General features: G+C 45.3%; 2 protein-coding genes and 1 long non-coding RNA gene across 7 annotated transcripts in view; 2 read left to right on the forward strand and 1 right to left on the reverse strand.

The window, feature by feature from the left end:
• Positions 1 to 17,957, forward strand: LOC138801350 (uncharacterized). Of its 2 annotated transcripts, none has more exons than XR_011364605.1 (4): positions 1 to 108; positions 9,357 to 9,435; positions 17,475 to 17,542; positions 17,843 to 17,957. It is a non-coding gene; the product is annotated as an uncharacterized lncRNA (long non-coding RNA). The 2 variants fall into 2 exon arrangements; XR_011364604.1 differs by lacking the exon at positions 1 to 108 and adding an exon at positions 8,897 to 9,217.
• PALB2 (partner and localizer of BRCA2) lies at positions 2,175 to 19,034 on the reverse strand. 4 transcript variants are annotated; one of them, XM_069984076.1, is made up of 14 exons: positions 18,959 to 19,034; positions 17,455 to 17,508; positions 16,176 to 16,235; positions 15,907 to 16,018; positions 11,722 to 13,155; positions 10,806 to 11,059; positions 9,340 to 9,426; positions 9,058 to 9,222; positions 8,892 to 8,977; positions 8,226 to 8,387; positions 7,039 to 7,155; positions 5,586 to 5,673; positions 4,481 to 4,629; positions 2,175 to 3,553 (listed from the first exon to the last, which is right to left on the reverse strand). In XM_069984076.1, exons 1-14 carry the CDS (start codon positions 18,971 to 18,973, stop codon positions 3,334 to 3,336), a joined length of 3,003 nt encoding a protein of 1,000 aa, XP_069840177.1. In that variant the 5' UTR covers positions 18,974 to 19,034; the 3' UTR covers positions 2,175 to 3,333. The 4 variants fall into 4 exon arrangements, with proteins under 4 accessions (XP_069840177.1, XP_069840174.1, XP_069840175.1 ...); XM_069984073.1 differs by having other exon boundaries at positions 10,071 to 11,059; XM_069984074.1 differs by having other exon boundaries at positions 10,071 to 11,059; positions 17,455 to 17,505; positions 18,959 to 19,030.
• DCTN5 (dynactin subunit 5) overlaps positions 19,011 to 22,562 on the forward strand; it is a 9,297-nt gene continuing 5,745 nt past the window's right edge. The window contains exons 1-2 of the mRNA XM_069984077.1: positions 19,011 to 19,116; positions 21,101 to 21,169. Of these exons, the coding sequence (XP_069840178.1) occupies positions 19,069 to 19,116; positions 21,101 to 21,169 (117 nt within the window). The 5' untranslated portion in view covers positions 19,011 to 19,068. The remainder of the gene's footprint in view (positions 19,117 to 21,100; positions 21,170 to 22,562) is intronic.

The raw sequence follows: 22,562 nt of genomic DNA on the forward strand, positions 1-22,562 counted from the left end.
CATCTAGTGGCATAAAATAAGTAGTGCAGGCAGAAATAGAAAACATTGGTACCAATAGAAACTACAGGCAGAGTGCAGACTGTCTTATCCAAAGATACCTGACTATAGGTGAGCAAAAAAACACAGCAGGGGACACACCCACTCTGGGACACTGCATAGTCATCACATCACCATCAGGCTTTGTGTTCGTGTGGAGGAAGGGGGGTTCCTGACATTAAAGTAGTCCGGTGAAAAACTTTTTTCCACTAAATAACACACATTACAAAGTTATAAAACATAGTAATGTGTGTTATTTATGTGAATGGCCCTCTTCTTCCTGTTTCCACCTGACCCGGAAGTTTAATACTGCATACTCACATAATCACTGTTGACCCCTTCAGTCCTGGCCATCTTGGGACGATTACGTCACTCTTCAGGAGGCCGGACTCACTGCTCCAGCCCTCCCTCATGCCGGCCCCCCTCCAGCGTATCATCAGCTGCTCTGCTGCGATTTGCTGAGCATAACAGAAGACGTCTGGGGCTACAGCCAATCAAAAGGCTGCCGGTGCGCATGATTGGCTGTAGCCCCAAACGCCAATGAGTGACAGAGACAGGACCGCACCGCAGCCTGTGATTGGCTAAGTGGGCTGTCACTCTTATTTGGAGAGTGACAGCCCGCTCGGCCAATCACTGGCTGTGGTACTGTCCCATTTCAGTCACTCATTGGCCGAGAGGGCTGTCACTCTCCAGATAAGAGCGACAGCCCGCTTAGCCAATCACAGGCTGCGGGGCCTTCCAGAGGCACCTGTCAAGTATAAAGCTCCCCCCCCTCTGCACTGCACGGGTCAATCAGATTATTTCCCTTTAGGATAAAGTATCTCTGCTATGTGCAGGTTAACTGAAGACTTTAACCCCTAGATGACCTAAGATGTACCTGTATGCTCTAAATTGCTATTGAGCTTTGAAGCAAACTAAGGAGCTAAACTCGCTTCATAGCAAGTGAGGGCCGGCTGCCCTCACCCTTTATGACTTAGCATTGAAAAGTGTATCTAGTCTATTGATTACATGTAAAAGTCCCCTAGGGTACTTAAAAAGTGAAAGAAAAAAAAAAAAAAAGTAAAAAAGTTTTAAAAAAACATGATACAGCCCCTCCCCCAATAAATGTTCAAATCACCCCCCCCCTTTCCATTCTATAAATAAAACATGTAAAAATAATTAAAGTGTACTTGTCGTTATAACTTTCAAAATCTAAACGAAAAGTAGAAGTGATAAAAAGCAAGTTTGCAATTTACATTCATTATTTTTTTTAGTTATCATGGAAAACAGGGCACCTCCTGTCTTTTTACTTTTTTTTTCTAAAAGAAAACAGGAGAAAGTCAGAAAACAGGAAATCCAGTGTTTCTCAGGCCATCTGAGCGCTCACAGAGAGAAGGCAGTCATGTGACTGATGGACACATTGAGCCGTGGACTTTCTGTCCTGGCCGGAATACCTGTGTTTAGTCTTTTTTGTGTTTAGACAGTCGCTATTTTGAAAGACAAGGATCATGTGACATTGTGCATGTCAGCTGATCGCTGCCTTTTACAGTAGCTATTACACCAATTGATTACCGGCCAAATGCGGCCGATAATCGCTTGGTGTAAAAGGGCCTCTAGAGTCTGTGGGGATTTTCAGATTTTAGATTCAATTGGATGTAGTCAATGTCTCCACAGATCCTGAACATACCCTGTGCTGTACACTAAAGGCACAGAATAGGTGCTGAACCATAGTAAAAGAACACCATGCACCACAACAATAGAAACAACGTTAGAACTTTTAATCCACCGACAACCAAATATACTGTATATATACTTTTTTCATATATAAAAATAGAACTGTGTCTAATTTTTTAATGCTATAAAAAAACAGTGCTCTTATATTAAAATGTTGGTTTATCATTGGTGAAACTTCTCAGGTCCGACTCCTAAAACCCCCTCGTAGGGAAGTTGTGGCTGACTATATGACATCAGAGTGTTGATTGACCAATAGTAGAGATGAACGAACCGGGTTCAGATTTGAGTTCATCCAAACCCGAACGTTCGGCATTTGATTAGCGGGGGCTGCTGAACTTGGATAAAGCTCTAAGGTTGTCTGGAAAACATGGATACAGCCAATGACTATATCCATGTTTTCCACATAGCCTTAGGGCTTTATCCAACTTCAGCAGCCACCGCTAATCAAATGCCGAACGTTCGGGTTCGGATCGACTCGAGCATGCTCCAGGTTCGCTCATCTCTAACCAATAGCCATTCACTTGTATACCAGTAATATAAGACGCCTTCTCCTCTCCATAGGGGGAATGGCTGCTCTTCTGCTCCCATATACCATAGTATATTAGGCAGGAAGAAGGGCGGCTGATCTGTAGGCCAGTCACCAACCAAGTTCTATACCATTCTCTCCCTGTTAAACAATTGTGAAGGAAGATGCTAATGGCTTTTACACAAGGGATTGTCAATGTAATTTTTAACCAGACATTTAACACAACTAAGTGATTAAAATAAAAACGAGAGTTCGAAAACATCAGTCATTGCCCAAGGAGCATCTGAGAAATGAAATACTTAAAGTGATATTGTCATTTCTATAAACTTTTGGAGCATTGCTCAGACGCGTCAAACGTTAAGGACGCACTGGGTATCAGTCCTAAAACCCGTTCTGAGTGTGTTATAGACCAGAAAAACCCATATCCCTGCTTCACTCTGTGGCCGAAAGCCCGACCTGACTGATAGCAGGAGTCAGGCTCTATTATAAGTCAATAAAGCCCAACTACAGCTATTAGTTGGATCAGGGGGCCAGCTGGGGAGTGAAGCTTGTGGCTAGAGATTACGATTGTAGCGGGTTTTAGGAATGAGACCTGGTGTGATATTAACTTTCATATGTCTGAGCTTAATAGAAATGACAGTATAACTTTAAAGGGGAAGTGCAGTAAAAATGATCTGCTGATGGAGGTGAGGCGATCGCATTGGTGATATCTAATCTTAAACCATTACCGATTTTCTGAATCAAAGGATCGAAAAGGGCAGCGTTCCCCAATATGTCATCCTTCATTGGTTAAAAATCTCAAGCAATATCTATGCATGGGTTTGTCGTGACATGCTGGGAGTTGTAGTTTTGTGTACATTCAGGAAAGAATAAACCTGTTACTGGGAATCAGAATGAACCTTCCTTTAGATTTTTAGTATCATTGCCAAAGCGCAGCTTTACAAATGGCTTCCTGTCCAGAACCTGATCTGTAGTGAAGGCAGGCGGCCATCGAGATCCCTGGGGTCAGCTCAGTCTGTTCTAGTTTAACCCTAGATACATGACGCCTTAATGTTGAGTTAACCGCAGTCTGTATACTCATAAACGCAGATGGTTCCATCCTTCCGTCCGGCCAGTAAACAAGAAGGACGGTTACCCCACCGCACCAGGCACCAGGGTGTATCAGAGTCTGGAGGGAGCACAGCAGAGCAATGGCTTCTGGGTAAATCCCAAAGTGCAATGCTTCCACAAGTCAACACGGCAGCTGCTCTTTGCTTCTTCACATCACCTTCCAGATATCTATAAAAAAAAAAACCAGAACAAATTACTCTGTGGATGGATCAGCTTCATAATAAAACAGGACGCAGAATGTATGAATAGGAGTGGACTCCATGAACCGGAGAGAAGATACTCTTTGTAGCTTAAAGTGAATGTACCATCAGTACTGGGCCGGAAGGAAACCCCTGCCCCTTTACGATGCGGCTCCATTAGAATCAATTGAGCCACATCATAGAGGGGCAGGGGTTTCCTCCCACTAGGGGCGGACCGGCCTGCCTCCAGTGCTTTACCCCTGGCCGATGTCCGGGAATAAAACAGCGTTGTTCTATTCATGTGCAAAACTTAAAGCGAATGTATTCTGGAATCCAGAGCCAAAACACCCACAATCGCATATAGCCCAATGTGCGTCACACACCCCTGATCCCCCAATGGTGCAGCAGTCATCATGGATCTTACCAGAGTTCCTCATTGGGGTCGGTGCAGGTATAAAGCGATATTTGAAGGAAAAAAGTGACCGGAGATTGTGCTCCAATACACGGGACATCTCATTCTAATAGATGAATAAACCAAGAAAAATGAATTGTGTCCAAACAATAACGCGTTTCGGGGGTATAGGGCCCCTTCCTCCGATTCAGGACAAGTGATGATGTCCTGACAATACACTTTTCTTGGTTTATTTATCTACTTGGAATCGGGTGTTTTGTGTATTGGAGCACAGTCTCTGGGTCACTTTTTTCTTTCAAATAACACTATACTCTTTGTAGCTTGTAGTATTAGCCAGTGCAAAGAAAAGCTACAAAGAATATCTTCTCTGGAGGACTGAGCCCACGGGTGCCCACTAAATATTAATGTCAGAGATGTAATGCTTAGTTTTCCGCGAGGAAACGGATTCCTCTGCAGGTTATAGCTGAGAGGACAAGATCCCAGTGATCAGTGAAGACGTCTTACCTACTGCCGAGTCCCTCTGGTAGTGTGTAGGCCATAATAAAAGCACTGGCTCCCCCCTGGGGATTGGTGACGATCAGTCGGAATATACAGCTACCAGAGATCTCACTGGGTTTGCTGAACAAGCTGCCAACAACAAAAAACAACAACCCCTGGTATGGAAATAGAGAACAGATCCATATTAATTCCATGAAGCACTGCTGTCCTAACTGGTTACAACCTAATCTGACTGTAGAGGACAGGCAGAAGGACAGGTATAGTTTATAATCATTTACCATAAAAACTGTGGTACCATTACCTATAAATTACAACTTGTAGTGTTCTCCAACCTGTGACGAAACTACAACTCCCAGCGTGCCCTACAAGCTACAGGCAGGACGGAGAATACTGTTGTAGTGATGGATACATCCCAGTTATATAATAGCCTGTAGATGGCGCTGTTTGCAATACATAACGGTATTTCATTGTGCTAAAATCTTCAGTGTAATTTTAACATTATAACCATATATACATATACAGACTGCACTACTGAAATATAATCATGGGGTAATAGAATATCTGACTGCAATGTCAGTGGGAACCTTGTTCTACTGGTACTATTGCTAAGATGAATGGAAGTTGTGACGCTAGTTTTTTTATAATGTTTTTTTTTTACATCTGCACAAAAAAAATTAAAGCAAAAGTCTGTCCATTTTTTAAATTCTGCAGCCAGCAGGGGCAGCGGGGAATTTGATCAGGAGTAGGAACTTACCTCTCCCTGTGCCCGCAGTGAACAGCGGGACCGGCCTCAGGCTCTGGAATCTCCAGCACTGACACGTCACAATCAGGCTGATGGACTAGTCGCTCAAGCTGTCAGTCAAATGCCGCTCCAGTCACTGATTGCCTGAGTGGCCAGTCCATAAGCTGTGACAGGCATTTTCCCCTTGAGTCATGACATCACAACTTGTGGAAAATGCCTTATGCCAGGGGTCCCAGGGCCAATCCCGCCACTCAATGCGGACACGGGGAGAGGCAAGCTCCTACTCCTGATCAAATTCCCCCCTGCCAAATTTTTTAAATGGCCAGAAATTCCTTTAATAAACTATGTGATAAGTAAAAGAGTTCTCACCGAGTCAGAGGTTGCACTTATACAGGTGATGTCGGAGCAAAGGCTTCCAATTTGAAATGTATTCAGGAGATGTCCGGTCACTGAATTCCTGCATCATACAATAATAATAATAATAATAATAATAATAATACAGTGGTGCCTTGGATTACGAGCATAATTCGTTCCAGGACCGCGCTTGTAATCCAAATCCACTCTTAAACCAAAGCAAATTTTCCCATAAGAAATCACTGATATGCAGACAACTGGTCCCACACCCCAAAAATAATGATTTATTATTCTGAATAACCTGTAAAACAAATAAAACATTCAGAAACAGCAGAATATGTGATATTATAAGTGACTGTACAGTAATGGAGAAGATGGGAAACACAAGGGTGGACAGAGACTGCAGGGAGCATGAAGGAATGAGCAGGACAGATGTGGGCACATACATGCAGCACTCTCTGTCCGGGGAGAGAGGGGTTACAGCTATGGAGAGATTATCCCCCACAGTCCTGTCCCCTGATGTGAGCCCCAGCCTGAAGTGGATCTGCTATGATTGGAAGGTGAGGGAGACTTCCTGGGTCAGAGTACAGTGCTGTAGACCCCGCTATGCAGGCTATGCCCCTCCCCCAATCCCCCTCCCACCCAGTACAGGGAGCTCTTAAACCAAAGCAATGGTCTTAAACCAAGTCACAATTTTGAAAAACTGTAAGCTCCTAAACCAAAACGCTCTTAAACCAAGGTACCACTGTAATACAATAATCACTGTGATCACACATTAGGTAAGAAGTGCTAGCATCATAATAATAATACGCCTCATATATACTGTGTAGTGTTGTATGGACACAAGTACCCATTGTGCTGCCAGAATACTGGAAATCCTGATTTATACTGACTATAATCTCTATTGAGATGTGGGTCCCGGGCAGTGAGACAGGTTGTGTGGCTGGAGATATAGAGCATCATACCATTATCCTTTATGAATGTATAACATATGAATAGATCATGATGCTGCCACTTATATCCGGGTGGCTGTGCACACTCTTATTTAGCCCCTGATGGTAACCGAGGCCTACGATGCCATGTTACTTTTACCCTATGCACCAATACAATTGTACGGTATGATGCTTTTTATCACAAGCCTATGACTGTGCTGCTAAACCAAGACCTGTCTTCCACCAACCAGAACTTGATAGGTTAAAGGGGTTACACAGTAGTAGAGAAGGCACAGCTACTTTCTTGCACAAACAGCACCACCCCTTGTCCTCAGGTTGTGTGTGGTATTACAATTCAGCTCCATTCACTTTAGTAGAACTGAGCTGCACAACCCCACACCCAACTGAGGACAAGAGTGGTTTCTAGAAGAAAATGGCTCGATAACCACTTTACCAAGACTTCTGGACCAACTGATGCGGGACTGGCAGCATTTTAGACTTCATATTGTTTTCTTGGATACAAATCGCTATCTTACCAGAGAACTAGATTGTTGTCCACTGTAGATCCAACCAGGGCGTCACTCTCACCATCCACTTCTGAGAAGGCCACTATGCTGTCTTTAGGGGCTGCTAGAGTATGAGAGCCAGACACACTGCAAAAAGATAGATCCATAGAGAAGATTACTGTACACAAATATGCCTCCAATCCAAGATAATCTGAGATTTCTCTAATTTAAAGCAAATGTACCATCAGTACATTTGCTTTAAGATCCTCACATGGATAGAACAGCACCGGCACAGGGAAGCCAATGCCCCTGATCTTTTTTTTTTGGAACCGTGGCCCGTGTTCCGGCGTTGTTCTATTCCCAGGCACCTGCCGGGGTGGAGCACTGGAAGCGGCACAGGCCCACCCCCAGTGGGGGGAAACCTCTGCCCCTCTATGCTGCAGCTCCATTGATCCTAATTGAGCCGCATCAGAGAGGAGCGGGGGTTTCCTCCCACTGGGGGTGGGCTGGGCCGCTTCCTGTGCTTAACCTCTGGTGGCCGCCTGGGAATAGAACGGCGCCGTATCCTGGAATCGGGCCAAGCTTAGGAAAAAAGGATGGCGGCATCGGCTTCCCTGCGCCAGTGCCGGTCTATCCATGTGAGAATCTTAAAGTGAATGTACTGATGCATCAACTTTAATGTGATCCAGAAAATTTGCCAATCCCAGTCCTGGCATGGCTGGATTGAAAGAACTTTAATATACAGTGGTACCTTGGTTTAAGAGTAACTTAGATTAAGAGCGTTTTGCAAGAAGAGCTCACTGTTTTTCAAAATTGTGACTTTGTTTAATTCCTTCATGCTCCCTGCAGTCTCCATTATGGGGATCTGCAGCACCATTCTGTATCTACAAACTGCAGCTGTTTTTTCCAGTTTATGCTCCACATGCTGATTGCTATATTGTACAGTAACTTATAATATCACATATTCAGCTGTTTCTCATTGTTTGTTTCATATGTTCTACAGGTTATTCAGAATAAAAAAAAATATTTTTGGGGTGTGGAACCAATTGTCTGCATCTCAGTGATTTCTTATGGGAAGTTTTGTTTTGGTTTAAGAGTGGATTTGGATTACAAGCACAGTCCCAGAACAAATTATGCTCATAATCCAAGGCACTGGATTTACCTACAGAGTGAACAAAGCAGGAGTAGGTTCTGTTAGTCTTAGGTTATCCCATTACCTTCCATTCTCTGACAGCTGCCATAGCTCCAGCACCTGAGTGCCCCCTCCTCCGCTGCTGCTGACCACCCGGCCCCGGGATAGACCCTGGGCAGTCTTGGTGTGCCCACTTTTCACCAGCTGCTTCTCCCAGGTATGGAGCTGGGGATGTGAGGACAGTGCCCTGTGCAAGATGGAAGCAGCTATAATGAACAAAGAACACTATACTCCTTATGGCTTTAGAAGTTATCATACAGACATGTCAAAAGTTTGGACTGGTGTTGGGACCCCCACCAATCGCTAGAATGAGCCAGGAAAAGCGCTCAGCTAAGTGGATTCTATAGAAAGCCAATGAAGTTAATCTCCTGCAGCAAGTTCATGGCATTAGAGAAGTGCATGGCCGACTGCTTCTTCTAGCAAATAAGTTTTTCTTAAATGACAAAAACACTTTAATAGTATAGCCCATATTTTGGATAGGCCACTGATATCGGATTAGTGGGAGTCCACCTCTGTGTACCCCAACCAATAAGCAGAACTGAAACAATCCAATTCATATATACTAATGCCTTCTGACAATCTTTTGACTGTAGACTTCTGGTTTTGGGATTCTTTGGGTCTGTCACCAGCAGGTGGCGCTACTTCTCCTTACATTCATGTTTACAGGCATTAGAGCTCTTCTTCTCCCTACCAGATCTCCATAATGTCCAGATTTCCCAGAGCGATGCACACCACGTTCTTCTCTTGGTACAATGGAAGAATTTGGATAACTGGCATCTACAATCAGAACACAGCATGAGCGAAAGCATATGTATGGCCGATAATCCACACACACATTAATACTGCCACCCACGTACCTCTGAAAAATTCCATGTGTGGACACATTTCCACTTGTGAACTTCCTGAGGTCTCCAAAGACAAACTGAGTACTCAGTAGCTGATACAATACAGAGATCATCACAGCCGGAGAATTCCCACCACACAGAGCAGAGATCTACAGGACAACCACCTGTACAGGTATCCTACAATACAGATTAAACCGATTATAGATATAGATAGATAGGAGATAGATAGATGATAGATAGATAGATAGATAGATAGATAGTTCTATGCAAATAATGTGAAAGACATAAACTAACCTTAACCTTAATTTCAGACACAAGGCGTAGACAATCTCCTCCCAACATCCCGTCCGTGTTCCATTGATCGGATATGGTGGCATTTTCCTGGAATGAGTAAGTTGCTATTAGAGCCAGTAATACATGTAATAAAACACAAGATGATCTTTACCACAAAAAAAAATACTTAAAACACCTACAAAACCAGACCTGACTGATAGTCCCGGCTTGTTGTGTGTTTGAAGTATCTAACCTGCTGATATATCCCTATAGTACACAGGCTGCTGAGTAGGAAGGGAAGTTTCTTACCTTCATCCTCAGTGCTGTTTCCATGTACTTTGTAGTTTCATCCATTTGCTAGGGAGGCAGTTTGGTGCACTGGGGGCGGGACTATCGACCTCTGCATTGATCCTTGGTGCACTGAGGGTGGTAGCTCAGCCCCAGTGCACCAGACTCATTAGCATATGGGTTAAACTACAAAATACACAAAAACAGCTCAGAGGATGAAGGTAATAATGTAAGCCTTATACATATGTTCAATGGGAGGCATCACATCAGGCTTTCCATGGACGGCACGTCTGTGAAACGTGGAACGTGTGCATAAGGCCTAAACTTCATCCTCAGCGCTCCGTGCCCTATAGGGACATATCAGCAGGTAAGATTGTTCAAGTAAGGCTATGATGAGCTGACAATACACAAAGTATATGGGGATCAACCCCAGTGACAACTAGTGTGTCCTCAGCAAAACTTACTTCACTATCCTCCTCATGACTACAAGGTTTCTTCACATACACTGGAGCGGCTTCCCCTGATGGAGGGAGTAGTAATGGTTCACTATACTGATGGGTCTCTGAGCCATCCTGTGGAACCAATTCATCCTCATTATTCACTAGCGCGCTCTCATCTGGAGGTAATTGTATTGTTCTTGTGGACATTGGTTGTTGACGTGGAGCCGGAGAGCTGCAGCCCTGTGGTGATGAGAATACAGCGGGCGTAGAACCTAACAGAGGGAAGCCGAGGGTGCATCCTGGGGGGACACACTCTGCAGGGGTGTCTACAGGGACAGAACACATGGAGGTGGACAGGAGGACATTCAGTTCTTTTGTAGAAGACCGGACATTGGCTGGTGGCTTTGCCTCTAAGGGGTTTATATAGGTGCTTAAGACCAAAAGTCCTTCTCTTTTTGTTTCTATAGAAGTCGTGGTGTCAGGATCTAGGGGTGCTGAAGAGGCCTGCCTGGATACCCCTGTAATGGGATAAGTGGTTTCCAAAGCTGCAGAGCATTGGGGGGCATCACAATGGGTCTCCTCCAGGGAACCAGGTGCACAGGTCTCTTTAGAGGGTGAGACACGAAACACCTCTGGGGTCTCCATACCGAGGAAAGCCTGAGATGCTTCTACAGGACGGGGTACACCATCCCCTGCAGGAAGCTGCTCACCATCCGGGCAGTTCTTGCTGGGTGTTAGCAGTGCTGCATTAGTACAGACCTGCACGGCTCCATGTAGCAGAGCTGAGGGGTCAGTCGCAGGCATTGTTGAGCTGTCAGTGCTATAGGCCCGTCTGTATCTTTTCTTTTCTTTGGTCGGATCTGGGATAAACATCTCTAGGTGACTCGCTGATTTCAGCTTCTCAAGTTTAAGGACTCCGAAGTCTTCATCGGGCAAATGGAAATCTGTGATGTCTAAGTGACGCAAGAGATGTTGCAGATGGAGCCTGCTGCTGGGAAGGTAGAAGGGTGAGCCTACAGGGAATGGAGAGAAACAGCAGCAAGAGAAAAGACGCAGATAGAAAAATGTCAGCAAACTTATTCTATATAGATATTATAAAGAGGACAATTACATGCTCCTCAGATACATCCTGTATTATACTCCAGAGCTGCACTCACTATTCTGCTGGTGGGGTCACTGTGTACATACATTGCATTACTTGTACTGTATAATACAGGATGTAACTCAGGATCAGTAATGTAATGTATGTACACAGTGACCTCACCAGCAGAATATTGAGTGCAGCTCTGGAGTATAATACAGGATGTAACTCAGAATCAGTACAGGATCAGTAATGTAATGTATATACACAATGACCCCACCAGCAGAATAGTTAGTGCAGCTCTGGAGTATAATACAGGATGTAACTCAGGATCAGTAATGTAATGTATGTACACAGTGACCTCACCAGCAGAATATTGAGTGCAGCTCTGGAGTATAATACAGGATGTAACTCAGAATCAGTACAGGATCAGTAATGTAATGTATGTACACAGTGACCCCACCAGCAGAATAGTGAGTGCAGCTCTGGAGTACAATACAGTATAAATCTCAGGATGCAACTTTCTAAGTACACAGATACAATATATACTATAACCCACGCCCCTGCCTCCCAACCACAATTTTTTTCACCTACTTGGCTCACTTCTTTCCCTTGATGTCCTGATGTCCTGAATCTTTTCGGTAAGATTAGTTGAGTCATGTAACCCATGGATGTAATCCTCCTCTGCTCCTGACCTGTGCACCTTCCTTCCTCCAGACTTTGGGGTGACAGCTTCCACTCTCTTTACACCTTCTTTTATTTGTAGATTTTCTGCACCTGTCTGGATGCCAAGTTCTTTCTCCTGTAAAGTCTCCTTTACGACTTGGGAACCATCCGTTATCGGGGTTGCATCAGAGCCAAATTTCAGCTGCACGGATATGTTCTGCAGACCAGAGGACACGGATGCAGGACATGATTTCCGCCCTCGCCCTCGCCTTGACCTTGTGGCGCTGTGACTGGGGGTGCGGACAGGCGTGCCACTGACCTGCAGTGACGGAGTGGAGGAGATGCTGGCCCGACGTTGTCTCATCCCCCTCCTGGTTGTGCCCAGCTGGCTATGAATTACCGCCTCAAGGTCCACTTTTCTTTGGCAGCTGGTCATGCGACGGGTCGTCCTAACATAATACTCCACCGGGAACAAAAGCCCTTCTACCAAAGTGCAAGAGTCAAGGGGGCTCCGCTCTGCATCCATTACAGAGGACTCTCCATTGTACTTAACCGCTGCCCCTGGATGATTCTCAGACAGAGGAGGTGACGTCTCCACAACCTCCGGTACGGGATGGAGATCCGCTGACAGCTCCTGAGATGTTCCTTTAAGCAGCTTTGTCACTGGAGGTAGCCGGTCACCTGTCAGGTGATCTATATTACTTGCATTACTGTGTGCTGCTTGAGAACGATCAGTGGTTACTTCCCCAGACTGTCCAGTATCTAGAGTCTCCTCCTTAGGATATAAACCTTCTAGACTCCCTGAGGAAGCCTTTACAGTAGTGAGGACATCCTCCTTGTTAAACACAGGAGACGCAGGAGCATTTGTGGCCTCAGTATTGCTATTCTTCTGCCCGAGAACACTCACACTAAGGTCACGGTCAGGAGATGCTTGTACGGGCCTGGTATTCTCTGAGACTGCATGGATCCTTAGGGCTTCATCTTCTGTAAGGCACTTGTTATTTGGCGCTGTGCCCTTTGTACATGCAGCCTCTATAGTATGCTGTCCTTGTAGACTAGTCACAGTACTCGGGGACATGGACTCTGTGTAGACTCGCCTTGCAGATCTGTTCAGCCTCAGCCGGCTCCTTTTGTATTGGTTTGGATTAGATGACTGGGTGGGCTCAGTCTTGCTTGCTGCACTGGGCTCCTGACCGCTACTTTCACTTCCAGAACATGCCGGGGACTTCTTGTCATCATGGAGGACTTCTGGATCCAAGTTAAAGCTGACGGACAGCTTCCTCTCCTTGTCTGCTGATGGACTGATGACGCTCTGCGACGCACAGACTTTCCCAGCAACATTACTGGCATCATTTAGAGGACCTAGGAAACAAGAGATTCTGTCTGCACAATGTACCATGGAAAGGGGCGTCCCAGTGTTATAGTAACAAAGCTCAAGGAAAAGTTAGCCAACTACCCAATACACTTTAAACATTCATGGTGATTTTCAACCAGTGTGCCGCGACACATGGTCGGGTGTGCCGCAGGGAAAGTTCCCCAAACTATGGTGCCCCTGTGTTTTGTTCTCCGGCAATGCGCAGCGATCAGTGGCAGGTTATAATGTGGGCGGTTGCGTGGTGCAGGGGGGAGAAGTATGGTGGAGAGAAGCACAGGAGAGAAGCATGGGGGAGAGAAGCACAGGGGAGAAGTATGGTGGAGAGAAGCACAGGAGAGAAGCAGAGGGGAGAAGTATAGTGGAGAGAAGCACAGGAGAGAAGCAGGGGGGAAAGGTATGGTGGAGAGAAGCACAGGAGAGAAGCATGGGGGAGAAGTATGGGGGAGAGAAGCACAGGAAAGAAGCATGGGGGAGAGAAGCACAGGAGAGAAGCAGGGGGGAGAAGTATGGTGGAGAGAAGCACAGGAGAGAAGCAGGGGGGAGAAGTATGGTGGAGAGAAGCACAGGAGAGAGGCAGGGGGGAAAGGTATGGTGGAGAGAAGCACAGGAGAGAAGCATGGGGGAGAGAAGCACAGGAGAGAAGCACAGGAGAGAAGCATGGGGGAGAGAAGCACAGGAGAGAAGCAGGGGGGAGAAGTATGGTGGAGAGAAGCACAGAAGAGAAGCAGGGGGGAGAAGTATGGTGGAGAGAAGCATGGGGGAGAGAAGCAGGGGGAGAAGTATGGTAGAGAGAAGCACAGGAGAGAAGCATGGGGGAGAGAAGCAGGGGGAGAAGTATGGTAGAGAGAAGCACAGGAGAGAAGCATGGGGGAGAGAAGCAGGGGGAGAAGTATGGTGGAGAGAAGCATGGGGGAGAGAAGCAGGGGGAGAAGTATGGTAGAGAGAAGCACAGGAGAGAAGCATGGGGGAGAGAAGCAGGGGGAGAAGTATGGTGGAGAGAAGCACAGGAGAGAAGCACAGGAGAGAAGCATGGGGGAGAGAAGCACAGGAGAGAAGCAAGGGGGAGAGAAGCAGGGGGGGGGGGAGAAGAAAACAGGCCCAGGTTTCACACTGAGTATAAATACATTTAGAATCTATATTATTAACTATATGTATAATATGTACTGTTTTAGTGTCATTTTGGTTGGTGGTGTGCCCCGGTTTTTTTTAAGTATAAAAAGTGTGCCGCGGCTCAAAAAAGGTTGTAAATCACTGGTTTAGGGTCCTATTACATGGGCCAACGAAAGCCTGATCAATATTGTAAACAAGCCCTAATCAGCTAGGCGTCTACTAAGCCTATTACATGTCCCAAAAATCGTTTAGAAAGAGCTGCACGTACATCGTTAGCGATGTCCATGCAGCCCTTGTGCAAACAGTTAATACTCCACCTGTCCACGCTCCTGGTCTTCTCATGTGCTCTGTCTGCATCTCGGCACTGCATGCTGCAGCTTCAGAGCAGCCTGTCTGAGCCAACAGGCTGCTCAGCCAATAGGTAAGAAGTGGAAGTCCACAGCTCCAAGTAAAATGTAAAGTCTTTATTTAGAAATCCTCTTAAAATCCAAACATAACAATAAAAAACTATCCAACGCGTTTCGGGACACTGGTCCCTTAATCATGGCAAAAAAAAAAACTGGCCAATGATTGGCTAAGCGGGCTGTCAGCTCAGACAGGCCATTCTGAAACCACAGCGTGCGGTGCTGGGACACATACAGAACGCAGGAGAAGACAAGGACAAAGTGTTTGGACAATCTTTAGCTGTCGGCGGCTGATGATTTTGGGTCTGGGCCTAAATAAACAAGTCAGCCAATGATCGGCCGATGATTGTCTTTATTACACAGAGCGATAATCAGCCGAATCGGGCTGATTATTGGTCCGTGTAATAGGGCCCCTTACTCTCAGAGGCAGAAAATCTGAGCCTGACCCTATACCTGACGTTTGTTCCCATATTCTAGTTTATAAATGAATGCTCCCCCTTTCTATCACAGCATCTGCTAGACATCTAAAAGCCTTTTACACAGGCTGATTATCGGCAACAAGGATTCCAACACGCGCTCAATTAGCCAATAATCGGCCTGTGTAAAAGTGCCAGCGATCAGATGACACGCAAAAAAAAAAAGACCCATTCATCGGCTCGAATCTTTGGACTAGCAGTAAAATCTATCATTATTGGCTGCAAATCTCTATGTCAGTGGATGAATGTCAGTGGTCACACCAACAGTACAGCAATCGCTCACGCAGACAAGCCGTGCAATTCATTGTGCCTTGTGAAGGTACTCCCAACGCTCCCTGGTCACGCTGAGCATTTGCTTCCTTGCACAGCCCCATATCAGATCGTGAAAAAGGCCCCTAAAAAGGATGTAAGAGTCCAGACAATCACGTTCCATTTGCATATAGTGAACCATCCTCTGATAAGGTATGACAGTAGCACCTGCTGGACTGTCTATAACAGATGCCCTAATCTAAACGGTGTACCAGCACACTGCAAGAAGTGCTCAACACCATTAGGACTGGATGGATTTTCAGTCTCTACACATAAACAATAAAGTCTCCAGTCACTGACAGCAAGCAGACATCAGGAAATTTGTGATGAAAGTACATTTAAAAGCTGTAAAATTTTTAATTATACTTTCAATAAAAACGTATGGGAGCCTCAAGTCTAGACTGTTCTGTGTTCCAGTCCATGTAATGTGATCACTAACCTGTTAGTACAGACCCGCTATGGGGATTGGACAGTTCCTGGCTCAGCAGACGGTTCTGCTCTTCTATGGTTTTCTTGACGTGTGTTTTCACCCTCTCAGCTCTCTGGGATCTCTACATGGAGATTAAGACAAGGAAAAAAAATGTCAATGGTCACCTCAGCCAGAGACAGTCTCTCCCTATGGATGCAGAAAACACCAAGCACACGATTGTACACGTACATATACACCACCTCAGTGTCCGCCTGCACCAGCCATGCATCAGGGCTCACCTGTAAGCGGTGCACGGTCTTCTTGTATTCCTTTTTCAGTAAGGCGAGTCTTTCCTTCAGCTAGACAAAAAACAAAGTGATAGGCGATGAGTGTCTGATCTGTGGAGGTCCGACTTCCTGTACCACCACTATTCAATACAATGAGGGTCCGCATCAGTGACTAGACATGAGTGATGCTGCTCCATTCAACTCTATGGGATGGATGGATGAAAGAAGTTAAAGGGGCACTTTTACCCCTGTCTTATCTCCAGTTCAGGTGGTTTGCAATTAAAGGGGTTATCCAGCGCTACAAAAACATGGCCACTTTTCCCCCTACTGTTGTCTCCAGTTGAGGTGCAGTTTGCAATTAAGCTCCATTTACTTCAATGGAACTGATTTTCAAAACCCCACCCAAACTGGAGACAACAGTAGGTGGAAAGTGGCCATGTTTTTGTAGCGCTGGATAACCCCTTTAAGCTCCATTTACTTTAATGGAACTGAGTTTGAAACCCCACCCAATCTGGAAACAAGAGAGGGGGAAAAGTGGCCATGTTTTTGTAGCGCTGGATAACCCCTTTAAAGTGTTACTATCATTCCTTGCTGGCCAGCATGTCTGTTTGGGCACAGGCTGAGGATGAAGTCATTCGGAAGCCCCACTGACTGCATTGTGAGTGTACACTGGTACACTGGTTGACTTCCGTCCTTGGTGTGTGCCCTAACAGATATGCTGGCCGCAGGATGTTAGCCGTGTATCCTGCTGCCAGCAAGGAATGATGGTTACAATTTAAATGCTTTAATCGACTCCGGTTAGTCGGAGTGATCTTGCTCCAGTGCACTGTTAGGAGCACTGCTGTGTCATCGTCCGGCTCCTTCCAATGATAATCAATGGAGGGAGCAGGTGAACAAAGATTACTCTGACTAACAACATGGGACCGGCGCATAGGAGAAAGGTAACACACAGACCTTCCTCCTCAGTGCCCCGGGCGCTATAAGGGGCTATCAGCTGGTTGACTAACCTGCTCATAGTTCCCCTTTAATATGTAAATTAGACAGTTCTGTGCACTGGGGGCAGGACTACAACTCTCAGTGCTCCGCCCCTCCTCATGAATATTTATCTGGCGAGCTGCAGTAAAGAGTACTGGAGGCAGGGGGCGTGTAGATCGGAGTGATGTGAGCTGTAGCCCCGCCCCCAGTGCACAACACTGTCCAATTTACATATTAATTAAAGTGAAGATTTAACAAAAACAGCGGTAACGGTAAGAAAGTTATCGTAGGTATTATAGCAGGTAAGATTTCACACCTTTGTCTTTTCTTCTACAGTGAGATGTTTCTCCGGAATACTTTCCATGTCCTGCTGGAAGAATAAAGAGAGAAGAGACATCAGATAGGTGACGTACAATTAGAGATGAGCGAATCGTCCGTCTAAACGTAGTGAATCGCTTCGTTTGATTGGTAAGTGGCATCTCAGCCTGCTGCCTTTCAACTCTGGTCCACTCCGGGTGCCTGGAAAAGCTGGATCCAGTCCTGAGAAACTTCTCCCAGTTCCCAAGACTGGATCCAGCCTTTCCAGACACCAGGGGTGGAGCGGCAGGGAGCAGAAAAGAGTTGAATGGTAGCCGGCTGAGAAGCTACTTACCAACCAAAGTGACGGACAATTTGCTCATCTCTACATAAAATGTCCAGCACAGGCTACACGATAGAAGGACAAGGCATCCAGCATCAAGGACCTAAAGAGGACATCTGACATACTCCCTTCCTGAGCAGATTACTGAGATTCCAGTGATAGACTGCAGCTAATGTGTAGCCCCGGTGAGTGGCAGCCATCATGGTGGGCTTCCACTGGCTTGGAGACTGAAGTTATTGCTTATCCCATGTAACCAAAATCTGTGGCTCTCCAACCATGATGGGAGATGCAGTTTTGCAAAACCTGGTGGGCCACAGATTGGGTAATACTGACTTAAAGGGATATTCTCAATGCAACTAACAGTTATACTAGGGGCTTATCAAGTTAAATAGTTAACTTGTTGTCTAGGTTACCGACCGCCACCCTGCTCTAAAAGCAGTGGTTCTGGTATAGTATACATATTTATAGGCAGTATACCGTATATATACACTATAAATCTATATACTTGCACTATATATCAGTCAGACTATTGCTTTTAGAGCAGAGTGGTGGTCGGTAACCTAGACAATGATCTGTCAATAACGCGAGAGAAAGAGCAGCATATCTGGAGGAGGAGACAAGCCCGCTAAATTAATGTATTTACAAAAAGATTTTGCTCAACAAGCTCTTCAAGTGTAACTTTGTTAGATGAGATGGGAATACCACTTTAAGCCTGTACATGTGTAATACTGGTACTATAAACTCCGTCACTATTATACAAGACCGTGCAGCAGCCATGTTATGTGACATTCATTAGTCACACATTTAAGTCACATGACTACTAAACCACTGGCCAATATGTCAGTGACCGACATGGCGGCCAGCGTCCCATACACAATGAATGGAGAGGGAACACATATGCAGGACTGGCAGGGGGTCTCCAGCACTCACAATCCCCTCCCCCACATGATTATACATTTATCTCCATGGTTAGACACCCCCTTTAAGGGACAGTCACTATTTTCCCAGAAAACCCCTTTAAAGGTTTCCCCCCCCCAGCTTTAGAGTGTGATATATATATATATATATATATATATATATATATATATATATATATATATATATATATATATATATATATATATAAATATAATCACACTCTCCCTGTATATATATAATATCACACTCTCCCTGTACGTACACACGCGGCCGTCATCCCCTCCCGCGTCCACCTCAGCCAGCACCGGGTCACATGACCACGTCACGTGACGGCCCGGGCCAGAGCGGAAGTGACGTCACGCCGGTGAAGCCATGGAGCTGAGCGAGCTGCTGTATAATAAGTCGGAGTATATAGAGACTGTGAGTGCGATACATGGTACAGGGGGGTATCGCCTGCTGGGATACATGGCTGCATGGTGGGCGGTGTACAGGGTGTTATGTGTGTGGGCTCCATAACCACACCTACATCATACAGCCTGTATGACGTCATATCCATCTATCAGCTGTGTGACATCATCCTGCTACTAATAGTAATCGTACATATGATGTGATTAAGGGGGAGTCATCCTGTAAAGAGGTGTCCCCATCATTTACGGCAGTGTTTTCCAATCCAGCTGTTGCAGAACTACAACTCCCAGCATACCTGGGGAGGATGAGGAGACCCGGTGGCTGTCAGGGCATGCTGGGAGTTGTAGTTTTTCAATTATAAGAGAGAAAGTGGTTAGGAACACTGCTGTATATGATGGGAGTATCTCTTATTTGTCGGGGCATGCTGGGAGTTGTAGTTTGTGGGTAGGAATACTGCTTAATATCGTGGAGATAACCCCTTTAATTGTCAGGGCATGCTGGGAGTTGTAGTTTTGTACCTGCCATCGGGTTGCGGATTGGAGAACACTACTGTATATGATGGGGATATCTTCTCTGACATGCTGGGAGTTGTAGTGTTGCACCTGTTATAGAACACTGCTGTGTATGATGGGGATATCTCCTTTGACATGCTGGGAGTTGTAGTGTTGCACCTGTTATAGAACACTGCTGTGTATGATGGGGATATCTTCTCTGACATGCTGGGAGTTGTAGTGTTGCACCTGTTATAGAACACTGCTGTGTATGATGGGGATATCTCCTTTGGGAGTTGTAGTGTTTCACCTGTTAGGGAACACTGCTGTGTATGATGGAATACCTCCCAGTTCTGTCAGGGTATGCTGGTATCTGTAGTTTTGCAACTGCTGTAAAGTGACATGTTGGGGAACCATAACATTATGTAACAATAGGATCCAGTGATGGATAAGAAGGTCCCATAAGTAGGAGATGATGTCTTTGTGTTAAAGGGGTAGTTCACACACAAACATTTCTTTCAAATCAACTGGTGCCAGGTATTTTATAATTTACATCTATTATAAAAAATTTCAAGTCTTCCAGTACTTATCAGCTGCTGTATGTCCTGCAGGAAGTGGTGTATCCTTTCCAGTCTGACACAGTGCTCTCTGCTGCCACCTCTGTCCATGTCAGGAACTGTCCAGAGCAGCAGCAAATCCCCATAGAAAACCATGCTGAATGTATGTTACCACAATTTTATATCTATATAATATACCGAATGTTATTCCTGTTGTTTCTAAATGTTAACTATACTGTTGGCACTAAAGTCAGTGCTTATATATTTTCTCTTTTGTAATTTGTTCTTAAAAACTAATAAAAACATTGAACTAGAAAACCTCTACTGCTCTGGACAGTTCCTGACATGGACAGAGGTGGCAGCAGAGAGCACTGTGTCAGACTGGAAAGAATACACCACTTCCTGCAGGACATACAGAAGCTTATGAGTCCTGGAAGGCTTGAGATTTTTTAATAGAAGTAAATTATAACTCTCTGGCACCGGTTGATTTGAAATATATTTTTTATTGGTGAACTGCCCCTTTAATAGATCACATTACTAGTCACATGATGCTTCTATGTTACTTTTGATATCTACGGGAATCATAAAGTAATAAGAGGACTCCTGATCCTGTATTCTATTTATCCTGCAGTTTTATCTGTGTATTTCTATATCAGGGATGAGGAATCTTCGTCCCTCCAGCTGTTTCAAAACTACAACTCCCATCATACCTGGACAGCCAAAGCTAAAGCCCTGCCTGTCCATGCATGATGGGAGTAGTAGTTTTGCAGCAGCTGGAGGTCTGCAGGCTCCCCATCCCTGGGATATTCACTCCTACAGTCCAATATCTAAGGGGATGTGGATAAGGCATAAGTGGTAATGGGGGGATGACTCCCTAAAAGATACACTTTACATATATTAACATGTATGAGAAGAAAACCTGTAAATCTCTGTGTTTTCTATCCTCAGGCCTCGGGAAATAAAGTGAGCCGGCAGTCTGTCCTGTGCGGAAGCCAGAACATCGTCCTCAATGGCAAGGCAAGTATATATATATATATATATTAGTATGTACAGGGAAGGACAGTGGGGAGGGAAGGAATTAATAGACTACTATAAGTATCATATATAGGTTAAAATCCTGTTAATATGGCATCCAATGATCTAGAAATTCTCATCATTCAATGTCTCTGTCTAGCACAGCTCCTTGTATTACTTGTATATATGTGATTTCTGTGATTTTGAGATAATCCAGCAGATTGTCCATGTCAAACTCAGCCCTTCAGCTGTTTTAAAACTACAATTCCCATCATGCCTGGACAGCTAAAGCTTTGGCTGTCCAGGCATGATGGGACTTGTAGTTGTGCAACAGCTGAAGGGCTGAAGGTTCCCCATCCCTGGTCTGACCCCTCTTTCTGCCAGACAAAGGGATTGTAAGTTACATACAGAACTGACTGTTATTTTAGGCCCCCATTCACATTGCATTTTCTGGCTGTGTGCTGCAAAAAAGCAGGATGAAAATGTGCAGGCTGCTAGGCCTTTGCATGTTACATGTATGTTTTTACCATTTGTTATTTTAAGAATCCCCCTGCACGTAGTCATCCTGATGGCGCCTCCGCTGTAGACGGAAAGGCGGCCTTATCCTTGGGAGGATAAATGAATAATATAAAATAAATTGCATGTTATATGTACAGCAAAGTAATACCAGATTAAAAAACAAACAAACATAGGATGTACAGAGTTGGTGAGGAAAAAAACGACTGCAGCCTGGGGGCGCTGTTGCTACAGGAATAGACAGGCTGACCCTGTATGTGGCCGTGTGAAGACTTGTACAATGTCCATCACTGCTCATACCAAGCAGCTGTCTACCTGTGTAAGCGGACCCTTAGACCCCTGCAGGCCATGAGCGAGCACATGGCACCTTCACGCTCCTTACAGGAAATCAGTGTACGCCGCGGCCGTCCTTCTAATTGATTATAGGTAAAGCGGACAATTGGTGTGAGATTAGCTGCTCCCTCCTCCGGTCAGCACAGATCCCTATCTCCCGTTTATCAGGTTTGCTACATAATCTAGTGTCTTAGACCAGACTGGGCAGGACATACACCTGGCCGTGTACACGTAGCCACTATCATGGCGATCTGCTCCCATAAATTATCACCCAGCATAAAGCCTATTTCACCTCTGAACACCATTTTACCAGAACAAGCACCTCATGTGTGATATAAAATAAGTAATGAAAGCCGTAACATTTACCCTTTACACCCGTGGAGAACAGTCAAAATGCAAATAGGGGGGGACACGGACAGTGTCACTTTTTAAGTTTTCGTACATCAGATTACTAGAAGAATGCAATTTTCCAGTGCAAGGTCTGTGCAGACGTAAAATCAGCAGAGGACGCTGGGAGAGTTCAGCTCTGAAGCCTGCAGAACTGGGA

This window comes from Dendropsophus ebraccatus, chromosome 9 (assembly GCF_027789765.1).
Source record: "Dendropsophus ebraccatus isolate aDenEbr1 chromosome 9, aDenEbr1.pat, whole genome shotgun sequence".
Lineage (NCBI taxonomy): Eukaryota > Metazoa > Chordata > Amphibia > Anura > Hylidae > Dendropsophus > Dendropsophus ebraccatus.